The sequence below is a fragment of the Ictalurus punctatus genome, chromosome 19 (genome assembly GCF_001660625.3).
Source record: "Ictalurus punctatus breed USDA103 chromosome 19, Coco_2.0, whole genome shotgun sequence".
Lineage (NCBI taxonomy): Eukaryota > Metazoa > Chordata > Actinopteri > Siluriformes > Ictaluridae > Ictalurus > Ictalurus punctatus.
This window is the reverse complement of record NC_030434.2, coordinates 25,146,584-25,166,437: the sequence shown is the minus strand read 5'-3', so window position 1 is coordinate 25,166,437 and position 19,854 is coordinate 25,146,584. Positions and strand designations below refer to the sequence as shown.

Below are 19,854 nucleotides of genomic sequence, written 5' to 3'. Positions count from 1 at the left end.
TAGTGCTTCATCAACGCCACAAACATTCCCAGATGTGCGATAAAGTGCGTTCTGCGTACCAGGTGTGTGTCGAAGTTACATTTTCATATCATGACAACTGCGCAGTATTTTATCGCGGTTTACGATGTTATCAAATCATGTTATTTTACTATACGTTCAAAAATATCTCATTTTTATTTACGAGATATATAGAGTCAACATACTGGGACGCGCTTTCTTTATAGGAGTCGAAACGCACCACAAAGTATTGGCAACCGTTCCTCTTGAAGTAGCCGTGCATGTTAAATATCAGTTTCGGAGCACGTGAGCGACACGCGGCTCAATATTCCGCTCCGCTCCGTCGCTCACAGGCCGAGCGAACGCTCCGCTTCACGTGAAATTTCTCTGTGGTATACTCGTCTCTGTTTGTGGTGCATTGCTTGAATAAATGCCTCAGTTACAGTAGTAGAGATAATAGTGATGTTGACCTTCTGTTACAGGCTGAGCTTTTTATTCATTCGATTAATTTATTGAAATAAATTTACCGTTTACGTATCACATCCTCCTGCTTTCTGGCCGCGTAAGATCTTTGCTAACTCTCCCCCTCTCGCTCTCCACTCTCCCTTTCGATTTCTTCTCCTTCCTCGTGAGAGTTTTACCGTGTATTCATGTAGAAGGTTTGAACTGCACGACCTCCACTGCGCATGCTCTGCTCACTATATTCTGTAACCGCTTATTGTCCGTGTGGATAAAATACAGATTTGGCAACACGACCCGAACAATCCGGTGCGGTATGTAAGGAATAAATCAGTGTGTATAGTGCTGTTTACACCCCGATGTGGTATTTTTCCTAAAACAGCACGCCCCAAAATGATTTAATCTTCTCCTACTACAGCAATCGAGTATATATTTCTATTTATTTAAAAAATTATACTTTTTTTTTTTATCCATTTCATGTTAAACCGGTCAGTTCCTGTTCTCACTTATGTTACAGCAGCTATAAAAAGTCTCTCTGTCTCCGGCCTCTCAAAATGAATAGCTGTTGCTATAGAAACGATAATGTATCAGAACGAGCGCAATAATATAAACCTACGCTGCTGTTCTAGAAAACTAATCAACACCACCTTCTGACCAATCAGAGTCCAGGATTCAGCAGCGTCGCAGTAACTGCCAGTACATTCCATCAGTCCGGAAACATTAATCACGATACTGCAATGTTTAAAGACCTTTTCAAAATTAATGAATGTTTTATTGAGTGTTTATTAAAAATAAGCTGGATAATACATGTTCTATACATTTTTTGAATTCATGCTAGTTACTCTCAGTCGTACAGAACGTAGCCGAGCGACAGACAACACCGAATCAAAAAAGGGCGGAGCTTAAATCAAATTCGATCGGCCAATTACAAACCCGACGGTACGACATCGCAACAATAGTATACCTCACGTGAGCTAGCATGCCGGTGAATTCAGCTAGCTAAGAGAACGTAAACATTAGCAACGCTAACTAGCACTAACTAGCATAGCTAACGTTGCTGTTATAGTGTATAAGTCAGTGCAGTCATTTATGCTTCACATTTTACTGAGATGAAGAACTATAAAGAAAGGCTAGTAATGGTATCATGTTATATTTGATTAACTGAGGCCACACCCCCTTTTGGCCTGTCACTCTAGCTTAGTCATGTTGCTAGCTCACGTGGCTAGCTCAGAGTCCCATTGCTAGCTCACAGTCATGTTCTTACTGCACTTTCAGATTAAAATCCATTTCAGCTGAATATTTTGTGCAATCAAAAATGTTTTACGTTTATATCACAAAATAAACAGCTTTATCAGCAAAATTGAGAGTTTTAATAAGAACTGAAGTCTTTATGGTAGTGTAATTACTGTTGTATTTCAGTTATACTATACCAAGCTTTATTTACTATATTATGCAATACTGTTATGCTAATCTATACTATACCAATCTGTGTTAAATATCCTTTACTGCATCACATTACGTTATACTATAGCTCACTATACTATCATGTTCTCCTATACTATCATGCTATACTACACCATACCGTTATACTCTACAGTTACTATGATATTCTGTCATCTTATAGTATAGTATATTATGCCATATTGTTATGCTCTCCTATACTATCTGATATTATGCTATACTGCATTATATTATGCTACACTACACATAGCTTGCTATACTATTATACTCTCCTATACTATGCTATACTATACCACTATACTGTTATGATGTATCATACAAAGCAACACTATACTGAAATTAACAAGTTATAAAGTTTTTATTGGCCGTTATGCACTCACCGGCCACTTTAATAGGAACATCTGTACCCCTGCAGATCTGTGGCCATCATGTGGCAGCAGCAGCAACAGTGCATAAAATCACACAGTCACGTCAAACATCAGAACAATCTCAGTGACTCGGATCGTAGCATGGATGTTGGTTTGAGTATTTCAGAACCTGCTGATCTCCTCCTGGGATTTTCACACTTTAGAGTTTAGAAGAATTTCAGCTCTGTTATCTGTACGGATGATTATACGGACCGTTTTACAGTTAGAGATTATATAATAAACACAAACAGACGATCAGAGGAATGTTGGAGTTTAATAAAGGAAAATAGATTTACAGGGAGAAAAAGAAATATACATGTAGAAAATCACAGGGTGTTTTTTTTGTTTGTTTGTTTTGTTTTTTGATAAAACGTTTCATTTTGTGCTTGGCTCGGTTTGCTTTCACAAGGCAATTTAAAAGCGTCCCAAAATGTGTTTATGCAAGTCAGGTGTGAGGAACCGAATTGTAAACGAATACAGATTGTTTTGGTGCGGATCCGAGCAAGATTGCAGTGTTCATATATGTCTAAATGAACCGAACCAAGGGAGAAAACACACCAGGTTCCGGAACAAACGCTCCAAATGAGCCAGGTGTGAAAATGCCCTTAGATCTGCTGACTCGGGTTTACCCGAGTCACATCAAACTAGGCCGCTCTGTGAGGAGATTCCTGATGACGAGCCCTAGCATTGAGGACTGCAGCTTGTGCCGTGTGCACGCTCTTATACTCAACAAGACAGAGAGGAAAGCTGTAACGACTTGTGGAATGGAAGGGGTATGTTCCCAAGGAGAGAAACTAGGTATTAGTTAAGGTTACTCATTGACCCTTGTTTCACCCCAAACCTCCACCACACGTATCTGTACAAGCCTGCTCCTCAGCCTCAAAGCGCTCCTCACTACTCCACTAGTCCTATTCTATAATAACAATCATAATAATAATAATAATAATAATAATAATAATAATAATAATAATAATGAGGCCACGCTACACCGCCGGCAGCCAGCAGAGGGCAGCAGTGGTGCGCGGTGAGGGAAACTCACTCCAGAAAACTGTTACCCAGAATCCTCCAGGATGATTAACCTGCATTACCTGCAGCTGCTAGGCAGGACATTTAAGGCCAAACTATGCTGCTGTTCCTCGTCACACCTTTGTAAAGGAGAGAGTGGTGTGGTATGGAAGAGTTTTGCTTCAGATTAAAATATGATGAAAAAGAAATGTAACAGTCAAAAAGAGATGAAACTGAAATGAGGGGGAAAACAGAAAGAAGAAAGCCGGGATAAGTGAGAATTAAAGATGAGACTGCTCTTATATAATGCCGGTCAAGCTAATGGTAATGGATTTACCCGAATAAATTGTTGACTTGTTGAAGGTTTAAACAAAAGAAAACCTTTTTTTGTGATCTCCATCATGACGGATTTACCTCAGCCCGTTAACCCCGCCCACATTACATCACCTTTGTGTGAAACTGTAATGCTAATGCTAAACAAACATTTCTCAAGGTTTATTTTTCAAATCTATTAAAATAACAATAATTTCACATTTGTACAAGAATCCAGGTGTTTCTGCACCTTGATTAAAGTTCTGCTGTGGTAACTTCAGCTGACTGGAGTAAGAGAAATTGATCTGTTTAAACAGGAAACAGTAGAAATGTGAAGTACGGTCAGGTCCGTAAATATGTGGACGTTTACAAGGTTTTATTTTAGCTGTTTAGCAGTGTACTGGAGTATCATTTTCATGTAACTGACCTTTTGCCAATTAACCTAATTAGTTGCAGAATTTTCCTCCAGATATTTCTTTTTAGCAATACTTACCTTTCCAGCCTTTTGTTGCCTTGTCCCAACTTTTTTGATACGTGTTGCAGTCATCAAATTCAAAATTACCTTATTTTTTTTCCTTAAAATGGTACATTTGATATATTTTCTATGACAAATAACATCCATTTACATATCCATAAGTCCCCCTGCTTGTCCTACTGGGTTGCGGGGGGCCGGGAGTCTAAAGGCGGGGCACAAGGTGGGGTACACCCTGGACAAGGAGCCAGTCCATCTCAGCGCACAATCACATACACACCCATTCATACACTACGGACACTTTGGACATGCCAATCAGTCTACCATGAATGTCTCTGGACTGGCGGAGAACATGCAAACCTGATATCTCAGGTGCTAGAAGGTGATTAACTGTAACACATTTTCAGTCTTTTTAAACTTTATACACTTCATATCAGTTTAAATCGTTGTGTATGTTTAACGTTTTGTATAAAAGTGAGTGTTTGGAGTGTGAGCGTTTCTCACTTCTCACCTAGTGATCAAAACATCTGAACAAACAGCAACTCAAGTAACTCAATGTTTGTTATATTTAAATTCATAGTAATTGTTTTATGTTGTTTAATTTACTGGAATAATTAAATGCAAATTTAATGAAGTGATTACTTTTAAAATCTAGTTACTGTAGTAGATAGAAATAAGTGATGGAGTGAATTTGGTTTTATTTGGAATTCATACAGTTGAGAAATAAAACATAAACTTTTCTCTTTTTTTCCTGGTGAAAATCTGATTATTTAATATAGTAGGAACTATAGAATATCATGTAGTGCGTTTGTCTTTTTTAAAACTCGTACAGTTAAAGTTTTTAAAAAAAAATTCCAACAAATAAACACTACTTGTTAAATAAACATTTAAAGTATAAATTTAAGAACTTAAACAGATAATCATGCTTAAAAATGCATCTCATTGCTATGGTGTAATTTTCTGTAAGGAGATTGAACATTTATGGAAGGAGTCTCCAGTGTAAGCACTTTTGTAACAGTCAGAGGTCAAGCTGTATCTTTTCTGACATTTTTTATTTATAGAATAAGTAGATGGAAATAATTACAGTAGCCCTTTTTTCCTTCTCCAAATTATTTTGTAAAGTCCAATCTGTGCAGGATTTTATGTTCATTCCCCCCCTCAACCTCCACCCGACTGGTGATAAAATAATTTATAACCGAAACGAAAGACCTTTCAAGGGGGAAAACACAAGCCCTGCTCTTGGTACCAACTCACTTTTTTATTTCTTTAAATAAACTCTGTGTTTTGGAGATGTGCGGCGTCTCGTGCATTTTGGAGATGTCTTTCCGATTCTGCAACATCCGCATCTCTGTTTTGTCCTGAATCCGAGTCCAGTAAACTCAGTCCAGTGTAACACTATCTCTATATGTGTACCATCTCTACCATACATCTATATATACACCACACATCTGTACCGTACATCTATATATACACCACACATCTCTACCATACATCTATATATACACACCACACATCTCTACCATACATCTATATATACACCACACATCTGTACCGTACATCTATATACACACCACACATCTCTACCGTACATCTATATATACACCACACATCTCTACCATGCATCTATATACACCACACATCTCTACCATACATCTATATACACACCACACATCTCTACCGTACATCTATATACACACCACACATCTCTACCATACATCTATATATACACCACACATCTGTACCGTACATCTATATACACACCACACATCTCTACCGTACATCTATATATACACCACACATCTCTACCATGCATCTATATACACCACACATCTCTACCATACATCTATATACACACCACACATCTCTACCGTACATCTATATACACACCACACATCTCTACCATACATCTATATATACACCACACATCTCTACCGTACATCTATATACACACCACACATCTCTACCATACATCTATATATACACCACACATCTCTACCATACATCTATATACACACCACACATCCCTACCGTACATCTATATACACACCACACATCTCTACCATACATCTATATACACACCACACATCTCTACCATGCATCTATATACACCACACATCTCTACCATACATCTATATACACACCACACATCTCTACCGTACATCTATATACACACCACACATCTCTACCATACATCTATATACACACCACACATCTCTACCGTACATCTATATACACACCACACATCTCTACCGTACATCTATATATACACACCACACATCTCTACCATACATCTATATACACACCACACATCTCTACCGTACATCTATATATACACCACACATCTCTACCATACATCTATATACACACCACACATCTCTACCATACATCTATATACACACCACACATCTCTACCGTACATCTATATGCACACCACACATCTCTACCGTACATCTATACATATACACTACACATCTGTACCGTACATCTATATACACCGCACATCTCTACCATAGATCTATATATACACCACACATCTGTACCGTACATCTATATACACACCACACATCTCTACCGTACATCTATATATACACCATACATCTCTACCGTACATCTATATATACACCACACATCTCTACCGTACATCTATATACACCACACATCTCTACCATACATCTATATATACACCACACATCTGTACCGTACATCTATATATACACCATACATCTCTACCGTACATCTATATATACACCACACATCTCTACCGTACATCTATATATACACACCACACATCTCTACCATACATCTATATACACACCACACATCTCTACCGTACATCTATATACACACCACACATCTCTACTGTACATCTATATATACATCATACATCTCTACCGTACATCTATATATACACCACACATCTCTACCGTACATCTATATATACACCACACATCTCTACCATACATCTATATATACACCACACATCTCTACCATACATCTATATATACACCACACATCTCTACCATACATCTAGATATACACCACACATCTCTACCATACATCTATATACACACCACACATCTCTACTGTACATCTATATATACACCACACATCTCTACCGTACATCTATATATACACACCACACATCTCTACCATACATCTATATACACACCACACATCTCTACCGTACATCTATATATACACACCACACATCTCTACCATACATCTATATACACACCACACATCTCTACCATACATCTATATATACACCACACATCTCTACCGTACATCTATATATACACACCACACATCTCTACCATACATCTATATACACACCACACATCTCTACCGTACATCTATATATACACCATACATCTCTACCATACATCTATATATACACCACACATCTCTACCGTACATCTATATATACACCATACATCTCTACCGTACATCTATATATACACCACACATCTCTACCATACATCTATATATACACCACACATCTCTACCATTTGTGTATGTATACTGTAGATATTGTTTTATTACTCAGATGTATTGTATGCAGTGTTTCCTACTCATAAATGAGTTTCTCAAATTATCATCACAAGACTGATGCGCCAATATTATGTATTCAAATTAAAAGTAAGATTAATGTAATTATTTTCGGTATAATTTTATAATCATTTTATATAAATGTTAATTTATGTAGCACCTTTTATTAAACCCAAGGTTGCTTTACATAAAGATGATAAACACGAGGTGTGAGGTGGAAGTGAGATTTGCATGAACAGGACTGAAGAGTTTCATTTCTCCCAGAATAGAGCAGAAACTTCACCAGATGTTCAACTTCCTTCAGTCAAACTCACTGAAGCACAACACACAGCACTGAATCTACAGCTAATCCCACTCTCTCATCACACTGATCATCACTATTAACTCCAATAAAAGAACACACAACGTCCAAAACTCAGCTTTATTTCAGCAAAAACTACAGGAAGAGCAACAGGACAGTGAAGAGAGTAAAGACAGAAATGTCAGCATTGTGTAGAATTGAAACTTTATTGTAGATGGATCATAAGCAGCTCTATGTTAAACTCTATCTTGGATCCACTAGCCTTCACACTGACTCTTTCTGAACGTGACCGGATGATCGACGTTGTTATGGGAGACCCTACAGCTGAACTCCTCCCCCTTTTCCCAGAGGTCTTTGCTGAGGGTCAGGGTGCTGCTGCGGCTGTAACGGCCGTTCTTCTCTTCTTCTGCGCTGGTCAGAACCTCGTTCTTCACCTGTGAGCCGTCCACTGTCCAGCTCACCAGCGCCCCCTGTGGAGAGTAGCCAGACAGCAGGCAGAGCAGCGAGGCCGATTCTTCAGACAGCTGCAGAGGGGACGGAGGGAGCAGAGACACGGAGGGTGCTGTGGGACATGCTGGAGAGGAGAAACACACACACACACACACACACACACACACACACACACACACACACACACACACACACACACACACACAATTCGAAATGATTATGAAATATTTCTGTAACTTTGTGGAACTGTCTGATCTTACAGAGTAATTAAGTCTAATAAAGTCTGACTTCATGACTGAGTTTCATTGAGTACTTTATTATTTGACATCAGTTTCAGTGCAGAGACAAAACAAACATGTTCCACACTGTAATTTATCTGGGAAAAATCATTTTTTATAACAAGTGTTATTACTTTATACTTCAAACCTTCAGCATATTTAACTGCAGCAAATACAAATGTAGCTGATTACAGAAATATTCATTGTTTAACACAAACACACACAGCAGCTTTCATCTGGATTTTACATCCGCACAAAGTAACTCTATTTATTAAATGTTTATTATAGAGGAACTGCAGAGTTATTGCATGTCGAATATATAGCGAGTGTGTAATTATTACATATTTAACATCAATAATTGTAGATTTGTTGAATGTTCAAGAACATTGATATGGGATCTGTTCTGATACTGAAATGTGATCCTCATCAGAGCTTAATAATACACAATAACATCAATTCTGCAATTATAAACATAAATAATCTGTTTAGTTTAAGTTTATTTATTCATGTAATTAGTAATGAACTAAATGGATTTTGTGTTAAAAGAAGAAAACACACTTACTGTTCACCACGAGTTTGGAGCCTCCACCAAAAAAGAACCACAGTGATACATTCTAATGAAACCATCGTACAAAAACCTCCATCACACTGCAGTGCACACACACACACACACACACACACACACACACACACACACACACACACACACACACACACACACTTTGCATTGGCAGTCCATGCTTCAGTGCTCTGCGAGTGTTTATAGCCCTGTGACTTTAACACTTCATGACTGAGAGCTGCTGCTCAGCAACTTCACCCACAGCAACCATGACTTTGATCAGCGTCTTCATCTGCACACTGGCCCTCTGGACTCAAGGTGAGAGTTTAACATCAACTCACAGCCTCACACACTTCATTTCATACGAATTCTACACCACTTTACAGCATAGAAACACAATCTATGTTTCTCTTCAGGATCCAGAGGTCAGGTGACTGTGACTCAGACTCCTTCATTGCAAACTGTTGATCCAGGAAAAACAGTCACCATCAACTGTAGAACCAGTAGCAGCGTGTATGGTGGTAGCTTTCTACACTGGTACCTGCAGAAACCTGGAGAAGCTCCTAAACTCCTGATCTACGGGGCTACTAACTTACAGTCAGGAACTCCAGCTCGTTTCAGTGGCAGTGGATCTAATACTGACTTCACTCTGACCATCAGAGGATTCCAGACTGAAGATGCAGGAGATTACTACTGTCTGAGTGACCATTATATCGGTAGTAGCTGGATGTTCACACAGTGTTAGAGCGTTGTACAAAAACCTCGGTCAGTGAGAGTGCACAGAGAAGCACTGCTGCAGCTGGGAGTGACTGCAGGTGCTGAGGGGAGGATGTGATACAGCACAATGACACACACTGTGGACGAGAGAAAACACACCACACTAACTCACTAATGCACACACACATCTGTGAGAGGAGTCCACCTTTCTCTTTATTCTGCTCTACATGATTATGTCACAGTCACACTGATGGCCACATAATGCAGTCAGATAAAACCATAAAGTACTGACTCTACTGCTGAGACACTGAGACTCCTCTCTCATTCTCCAGAGTCTCTGTGTGTTTCTCCAGAAGAGACTGTTATTATCAGCTGCAGGACCGGTGTGGATATTGTCTGAACCTTCAGAAGCCTGGAGAAGCTCCTAAACTCCTGAAACACCAGGTATATCAGCATCAGTGTGGGATTCCACCTGGTTTCAGTGGGAGTGGATTATGGGACAGAATTTGTAAAAGTCACTTGAATATGCAGGAGATCAGTACTGTCAGACACAACTCATGCTGGTGTGCTCAACAGCTGCTCAGAGCAGGGTCGCTGATCTTCATTTGATCATTTATTCCATAATCACTCCTTTTTGTTCATTTTGATCCCAAACTTTCTATAAGAAAGATATCAATTCTGTATCTAATACAGTTAGGGTTAGGATTACACTGACGTCCAATAACGGCTTGTACTTCTTTTAAACTCCTCACCATTACATCGAACACAATAATGGACTGAGCCTAGCTTACCTTTGTGCACTTCTCCAGTCCTACTGACCATTCCACTCTCTTAGAGCGTTTTCAGACCTGTAGATCTGTGATTTGTTCTGAAATGGGGACATAAATTGTTCAAACGTTTCATTTTGTCCTTGGCTCGGTTTGCTTTCACAAGGCAATTTAAAATCGTCCCAAAATGTGTTTATGCAAATCAGGTGTGAGGAACCGAATTGTAAACGAATACAGATTGTTTTGGTGCGGATCCGAGCAAGATTGCAGTGTTCATATATGTCTAAATGAACCGAACCAAGGGAGAAAACACACCAGGTTCCGATACAAACGCTCCAAATGAGCCAGGTGTGAAAATGCCCTTAGATCTGCTGACTCAGGTGTACCTTCCACTGCACACACACACACACACACACACACACACACACAGCTGTAGTTCATGAGCACTAACTCTAAAAATGCTCATAATATTTGGAACAAGACACACTTCTTTACACAACGCTGCAATACACACACTCAAAATTTAAATTAGTAGTTACTGTATGTGGTGATGTCATAACTGATTTAGTCTGTAGCCACGCCCACATCCCCAGTTTCCACCCATGACACCCATTCCAGCTCCCCAAGTTCTGATCTTCTCACCTGTTACCAGTTCATCTCATTTACTATAGTGTGTGTACCGCTCTGTTAGTTTCTCTCATTGCTAAGTCTTATAATGTGTATTATCCTTGCTCTGGTTTTGAGAGTCTTGCTCTCTTTGTTTCTTTTAAGCATCCTAGAGGCAGCCTTTATTTTGTCACCTTTACATTCAATTAAAAATATTTTATTCACATATATGAGCTTGTTAGAAGGCTGGATTCAGAGCACAGGGTCAGCCATGATACAGCACCCCTGGATGAGAGAGCATTAAGGGCCTTGCTCAAGGGCCCATCAATGACATCTTGGTGGTCGAGGCTTGAACCTCCCACCATCTGATTTGAACAGTAAACCAAATATAAAATCATTAAAACTATTTATAGACACTATTACTGAGAGAGAGAGAGAGAGAGAGAGAGAGAGAGAGAGAGAGAGAGAGAGAGAGAGAGAGACAGATACACTACGACTTCCTGTCACAATCAACAAGAGAAGTGGTCTTGTTTCCTTTCCTGTGCTGTAATTGTACAGAAGCCTATAATTCATTCTTCCCAGTACTGAATCTCACCATCCTTTCATGACTCTTTATTAAAACACATTAAACTAACCCTTGTTTCCTCCTGGATTTCCACCACACGTATCTGTACAAGCCTGCTCCTCAGCCTCAAAGTCCTCCTCACTATTCCACTAGTCCTATTCCATAATAATAATAACGAGGCCACGCTACACCGCCGGCAGCCAGCAGAGGGCAGCAGCGGTGCGCAGTGAGAGAAACTCACTCCAGATAACTCAGTTACCCAGAATCCTACAGGATGATTAACCTGCATTACCTGCAGCTGCTAGGCAGGACATTTAAGGCCAAACTATGCTGCTGTTCATCATTACACCTTTGTAAAGGATTGATTGGTGTGTTATGGAAGAGCTTTGTTTCAGATTAAAATACGATGAAAAAGAAACGTAACAGTCAGAAAGAGAAACAGAGGAAACTGAATGAAAAGAGGTGTAAAACAGAAAGAAGAAATGAGGGATAAGAGACAATTAAAGATAAGATTGCTGTTATATACTGTATATAAAAGAGAAAACTCTTCTCCCTGATAGTTTTTGGAAGTTCAGATTAATTTACAGATTCATATCTTTGAATCTCGTCCTGCAAAATGAAGGAATCTTAATTTCCAAGTCGTTTTGTTCATTTCAGAAGAATACAATTTAAATCTGTGTGTGTACAGAAATGATAAGTTCCCGTTTGAAGTCTTCCGGTTCTAATCATTTCGGTTTCCCGTACAGAACCTATGGAGATATTTATGCGCATGCGCAGTCATAAAGAAACGAACGAATCAATCGGAGTCAACTCTTTGTTCCAGAATCATATTAAAGATTCGTTCAAAATGAACGAATCCTTCATGAACAACACTTCACTACTCCCTGAAGAGTTCCAAGTTTCAGAAGATTATTCCCCTGTTGATGTTTTATTTCTCACAGATTATTCGTCACAACGACGTACCAAATAACGTTCCAGCCCGTTTTTTTAAGCGAGTGACACGATTATAGTCACAAAAATCAACAAGTCTTATCTCTTTATGGAATGTTGCAGTGTTTATTATAAACGATTTATCCCTCCACATAAATATTAAAAAGGTATGTCCTCATAATGTTTAAATAAAAACAGTAACGTGTCCACCCCCTCGCAGTGACTCTTCTCCGATGACGTGTACTCTGGCGCGAGCGCTGGTTGTTTCAATCACTCTGTCATAACACGGCGCTGCGGCGGAAATGACGTGATACCTGTTACACAGTAGTCCGAGAAACAGTGCACTAGAGGGGTATCGTGATTCTTTTTAAGTATTAAACCTGGTTAAACAGGACTTGTTTAATAATACCCGAATAAATTGTTGACTTGTTGAAGGTTTAAACAAAAGAAAACCTTTTTTGTGATCTCCATCATGACGGATTTACCTCAGCCCGTTAACCCCGCCCACATTACGTCACCTTTGTGTGAAACTCTATTGCTAATGCTAAACAAACATTTCTCAAGGTTTATTTTTCAAATCTATTAAAATAACAATAATTTCACATTTGCACATTTGCAGAATCCAGGTGTTTCTGCACCTTGATTAAAGTTCTGCTGTGGTAACTTCAGCTGACTGGAGTAAGAGAAATTGATCTGTTTAAACAGGAAACAGTAGAAATGTGAGGTACGGTCAGGTCCGTACATATGTGGACGTTTACAAGGTTTTATTTGAGCTGTTTACCAGTGTATTGGAGTATCAGTTTCATGTTACTGAAATGGGGGACAGAAGCTTGACTAGGGATGCAGGCTGAGGATCATGGGATGCTGATGTGACAGTGAGTTTCATTTGGAGAGGATTTGTGCCATTTGTAGATAATTTTTGCCATCTGTAAATCCATTTATAGATGTTTTTACCTGTGTTTGCTACCTTTTTCCTCTGACTATATTGCCTGTAGTAGCTTAGGTAAAAAGAAAAATACTGTAGTTATGGTCACCTCCTACTTATTAAGCTTGCAAGTGTCTACATTTACATGAGTCATTCACCACCAGTGTGCAGTGTGACACCATTGTAACGGATAGCTGCACAGTGACGCAGAGCGGAGTCCGTTCCATTACGTGTTTTAATTAACGTAAGAAAAAAAAAGAGAGATGAAGAGAAGGGTGTGGTCTTCGGAAGCAATAAAAAGATCAGGTGACTAAAGGAGGAGGAGATGAGCAGGAGGCGGAAATGAGCGGGACGCGGAACTGAAATCCTGGTGGAAAAGCCAGGTTGCAAGGTGAGTTACAAAATACACAGAAATTTTTGGAAGGGAAAAATCTTGAAATTGTTAAAAGCTTTGGTGAATGCTCATCAATGTTAAAGATGCTGTCTGCAAAGGTGGATGATGTGAATGGAAAGATGGATGTACTTTCTACAACTCATCATAGTGAAATGGAGGAAATACACAAAAAATTCAAGCAACTGACTCTTCCAACCTCACCACTTTTAAAAAACCCTTCAGGAGTAGAGCTCCCTGTATCCAGTCTTACTTCAATTCCCAAAAGTGATCACATCAAACTAAGTTTTCCTACATACGGAAGGCCTGGAGATGATCCTGACCCCTTAGTTTATTTATCCAAATGTGAGGATTTCCTTGTCTTACATCCTTTATCCGACAATGACATTCTTGCTACCTTCAGAACAGTCTTCCATGGCACTGCTCGAGACTGGTGGGAGATAAAATGTTCCAAAGTTGCATCTTGGGAGGAATTCAAGACTGCTTTTGTGTCTGCCTTTTTGGAATAAGACTATGAAGACGAGTTAGCTGAACGTGTCCGAACTAAAAACGAAGGCGACGATGAATCCATCCGAGATTTTGCCTATTCACATAGAGCTCTATGCACACGATGGAATCCTAAACTGACTGAATTAGACATTGTAAAGCTCATTCTGAAACACACAAAAGCTTACCTCGCCAGTCAGCTCTGTGGAAGAGTTCTCAATGTGGACGATCTTGTACGGCTTGGTTATCAATTTGAGAGAGACCATGACCAACAGCTGGCATATGAACGCAACCTCCAGGGAAGAAAAGTGAACCAAATGCAGGAAGGATTGCATCCGGGTAGTCAACAAGGAGAAAAACTGCCTCTGTGTTGGCGCTGCAAAGATGCCCATTCCCCTGGATCCTGCCCTCTGTATACATCTACATCCTCTTCTCATTTTCCTTCCCAAAATAAGCAAAAACCTTATCACGCAAAAACCAGTGGACCCTCCAGCAATTCTTCTGCGTCAACAGTAACCTCCAAGCAACCTCAGGGAAAAAATACTTTGATTTCTTCACCAACTTCTCCTTTTGATTCACTGGTTATTCCATCACAATTGGTGGTACCCATACAGATTAAGTTGTGGTATGGAAAAGCTATCGTTGACACCGGGGCCAGCTATACTCTCCTACATGAACATCTCTGGGTTGAACTGAATAGTTCAAATGAAAACCTAAGACCATGGACCCATGGTCCTTTGTACTTAGCCAATGGGGAAGCAGAGTCCCCTTTGGGTTGGGTTGTTTTGGACATTGAGTTTCATGGAAAGGTCATTAACACCCCTGCAGCGGTGCTTCCAGCCAAAGCCCTTGCATATGGAATTGTCCTTGGCCTGGACTTCATTTCCCGCAGCCAACTACAAATAAATGTAGCAGATCGGGTATATGGGTTTAAACTTATACCTTCTGTTATATATTCCTTTCAACCTGGCAATGCTCGAGTGTCTGGATGGAAAGGTCCAGAAACCAAGAAAAGCTTAGGAAGTGTCTCAACATTTCTTGGACCTTCAAAAGGTATTTGATGAACTGCATCGAGCAGGTCTCACTGTCAATTTGAAGAAAAGTAAATTCTGCTTGCTGGAAATCAAGTTTTTGTGACACATCATGAGTACCAAAGGGGTTACAGCTGATCCAGAAAAGGTGCGGTCCATACAGTCCTACCCAATCCCTAAAAACCTCAAGGACGTGCAAAGATTCCTCGGCCTGTCTGGCTGGTACCACCGTTTTGTATCTGGATTCTCCAAGATTGCAGAACCCTTGAATGATTTGAAGAAGAAAGGGCGTCCTTTCCTCTGGACTCTTAAGTGCCAGCAGGCTTTTGATCAGCTTAAAGCATGTTTAACTTCACCTCCAGTTCTAGGCCATCCCAACCAACGTCTTCCATTTACGGTCTACACTGATGCGAGTGAGACCGGCCTTGGAGCTGTTCTTGCACAGAAAATGGGACTGGACTGTGAACAGGTAATAGCCTATGCAAGCTGAACACTAAATAAATCTGAAGTGAACTATTTTACAACAGAAAAGGAGTGCCTTGCTGTTGTATGGGCCCTAGAAAAATGACAAAATTACCTGGAACAAAAACGGTTCACTGTGGTCACTGACCACTCAGCCTTACAGTGGGTCTTGACTTCCACCAAAACCACTAGTCGTCTTTTAAGAAGATTTCTTCTAAGACTACAAAAATTTGCTTTTTGTAGTAGAATACCGTAAAGGTAAGCTTAACGTAGTCCCAGACGCTCTTTCTCGCGTTCCTACCACTGCTGGGTGTGTTCTAGTTTCTTCAAAAAAGGAAATTGATGACCTCCCCGTTCACTGCTGATCTCATTTGGGAAGAATAACACAAAGACCCTGAGATTGAAAAAGTGATTAAAGCAATAGCAGAAGGAGATAAAGAGGCTATGGAGAAATACACGGTTCTGGAAGATAAGTTATACCTAACAACCCAGCTGACTGATCAACAAACTCACTATCGTATTTACATTCCAGCTTCACTTACTTTGCAGATGTTCCAGGCTTATCACCAGAGTCCTCTCAGTGGCAATCTAGGGATTTTCAAGACCTTTAAAAGACTTCATGATGTTGCATTCTGGATGTGGTCAGATGTCAAAAAGCTCATCAAAGGTTGTGAGAAATGCCAGGTATTGAAGGCCGACGACAAGAAACCCCGCCGGGAAAATGCAGCAAACCATTGTTAACGGTCCTAATGAGATGTTAGGAGTTGACATCATGGGCCCCTTTCCTCGTAGCTCTCAACAACATGAGTATGTGATTGTGATTGTGGACTACCATACCCGATGGGTAGAGATTTTCCCCATGCGAAACGCAACTGCTCTGACTATTGCACGTCTACTCAGATCAGAAATCTTTACAAGATGGGGAGTTCCAACATACATTCTTTCAGATATAGGTTCTCAGTTCGTTTCCGCAGTGTTTCAGGAACTCTGTGAGCAATGGACAGTTTCACCAAAGCTTACCACCGCATACCACCCTCAGACCAACATGACCGAACGCATTAATCGTACCCTAAAATGTATGATTGCGTCTTATGTGGAGGATAATCACCGAAAAATGGGATCTGTATCTTCCAGAATTCAGGTTTGCGTTAAACTCTGCAGTGCAGGAAACTACTGGACTGACCCCTGCGGAACTACATTTGGGAAGGAAACTTCGGAGTCCTATGGACAAACTCCTTCAAGCGGATATTCCAGTGTCTCCAGATGCTCTCCCTTATGAGACTGTCCACCGACTGAAACAGTTTCAAGCCAATGCGGAAATCAGTTCTAAGAAAGCACATCTTCGGCAACTTAGGAATTACAACAAGAACCGAAGGGAAGTTTCTTTCAAATTTCAAGACCGAGTCTGGGTAAGAAGTTTTCCACAGTCAAGTGCATTACATCACTTTACTGCCAAGCTGGCTAAAAAATGGAACTGTCCTTATAGAGTAGTAAGAAAACTGGGACCTGTGAACTATCAAGTTGTCTTAGAAAGAACAGGGGAAGATGTTCGGAATGTTCATGTGTGCAATTTAAAACCTTGTTACCCTACAGCGGAAGAAATGGACAGAAAAGAAAAACAAAAAATTCTGGAAATCTTTTTAGACTCCTCAGATGACGATGATTTCCTTGGCTACCAAGGCGATGTCAACCAAGGGTTGACTTCCCAGGGGGGGGGTGTGTAACGGATAGCTGCACAGTGACGCAGAGGCGGAGTCTGTTCCATTCCGTGTTTTAATTAACGGAAGAAAAAAAAAGAGAGAGATGAAGAGAAGGGTGTGGTCTTCGGAAGCGATAAAAAGAACAGGTGATTGAAGGAGGAGGAGATGAGCAGGAGGCGGAAATGAGCGGGACGCGGAACTGAAAGCCAGGTGGGAATGGCGGAACTGAAAGCCAGGTGGGAATGGCGGAACTGATGGTGTGCGTTTGCCCGGGACCATGCTAATGCTTTACTGTGGATTATAATCTTGTGGATATTGATTCCGGAACACTGGCTGGCGAACACTTCGGGAATATCCTGCCAAGGTGAATCAATGAGCGAGCGGAGCTTTGAGGGTTCGGAGGCACATCACGGGTTTGAGATCCTTTCTTTAATACTTTTGTGGAGAACCAGTATTCTTAAATCATTGGATGTTACTGTCTGTATATAACTCCGAGTGTTAAGCGGAATCTGACTGCCTGTTTCCCATGCTTTCAAGTTCACGAACTCCTGTATGCCTAAATCACCGCCACTGACGTGCCGCTTTTAAAGCGAACAACTTTTTTGTTTTGGTTAAGAATTATTTTGGGGTTAAATGTGTTTTTTTTCTGCTTTTTGTGTGTGAAAATTTTCTTGTATAAATAGAGGCTTGTTTCCTTATGGGTTTGTCTCTTAATCCCACGTATGGGAAGTTTTGGTTTTCATTATTTCAGTTTCTATGACTGAAACGATCTGTAAATTCTTACATTTATTGCATAAATAATAATAATCTTATTTTGTAAGAATTGAGTAGCCTACTGATGTTTTTTGTTCTGAGTGATGTCAAAATTATAAATTATAAGTGACGGTTAATTTGAACTGTCTGGCGCCCAAACCCCATAAGTAAGGTACCACGCTACAGAGTGGCGCCCCAACAGGGACTGAACTGTAACATTTAGAAAGTGTAGTTGGGGTACTGAACTTAACAGACTTGGACATTTGCGTTATTGATGGACTTATTATTATTGTGAAATACTGTGTGTGTGTGTGTGTGTGTGTGTGTGTGTGTGTGTGTGTGTGTGTGTGTATGTACTTATATTTTCAGATTTTCTGGTTGATGTTTACATGAAATGTATATTGAGACTGCAGGAGTCTGGGTAACTACTTGCTTCTCTGTATTGTTTCTCTTATTCCCTGGCCATGTCTACCCCTACACGTCCTGTTTTCCTTTTGCCCTCAGTAGATTGGGAACCATTTCCACCTGACCTTTCTACACCTATGCATATACATGCTTTGCCAACCTTAAGTACCCCAAGGCCTGGTCCTAGTCCACATAACCCATCACAAAGCCCATCTCATTCACAGTCTTTGGACATGGAGATTGCATCATCTGCAACAGCATCCTCAGTTGGTGAAAAAACAAAGAATCCCCTGGCGGTGCTGTCTACACATGAAGGTGCTTCTGCTGACTCTGTTCAATGTGAACTTCCTTTTGTGCTCCCTACCCCTGGAAGGGAATTGGGTCGGCTTACAGATCAGGCCCACGTCCATTTGGATATTCTGCAACAAAGGCAGGATAAAGTGTTAAATGAGTTGACCAAACAGGTACAACGTAGTAGATTCCATCTGGAATCAAAATTAAACAAATTCACTGAACAAACGGAACAAAGTTTTCGCAACCTGCATACCATTGTAACTTCCAATAAGGACAAGCAACCCAGGAAATGGATAATATAATGAAAGCAATTAAAACATAGTTGTCAGAAGAAACAGATATGATTAAAGTCTCCCTTATGTCTGAGCTGGGATTTATGGTTGAGCAGATGCAAACTGAGTAGCCTACTGATGTTTTTTGTTCTGAGTGATGTCCAAATTATAAATTATAAGTGACGGTTAATTTGAACTGTCTGGCGCTCAAAGCCCATAAGTAAGGTACCACGCTACACCATAAATACATTCAGTGCTGAGGTCAGGCAGCTCCTAAACAGCTGGAAATTCCATGTACAA

General features: G+C 40.2%; 1 protein-coding gene, 1 long non-coding RNA gene and 1 gene segment (V, D, J or C); 2 read left to right on the top strand and 1 right to left on the bottom strand.

Annotated features, from left to right (window-relative positions):
• The window catches only part of hcls1 (hematopoietic cell-specific Lyn substrate 1), a 17,364-nt gene extending 16,102 nt beyond the window's left edge, over positions 1-1,262 (top strand). The window contains exon 18 of the mRNA XM_017493971.3: positions 1-1,262. This exon is cut by the window's left edge and continues 354 nt beyond it. The gene's annotated coding sequence lies outside the window, so the exon portion shown is untranslated.
• Positions 1,263-8,069: 6,807 nt separating this feature from the next.
• Positions 8,070-9,386, bottom strand: LOC128635448 (uncharacterized). Its single transcript, XR_008398420.1, has 2 exons — positions 9,254-9,386; positions 8,070-8,537 (listed from the first exon to the last, which is right to left on the bottom strand). It is a non-coding gene; the product is annotated as an uncharacterized LOC128635448 (long non-coding RNA).
• A 65-nt stretch (positions 9,387-9,451) lies between these two features.
• LOC108261702 (immunoglobulin kappa variable 6-21-like) lies at positions 9,452-11,793 on the top strand. The segment is given in 2 exon segments: positions 9,452-9,568; positions 9,667-11,793. Coding segments are annotated over 2 exon segments (420 nt in total).
• Positions 11,794-19,854: the final 8,061 nt, after the last annotated feature.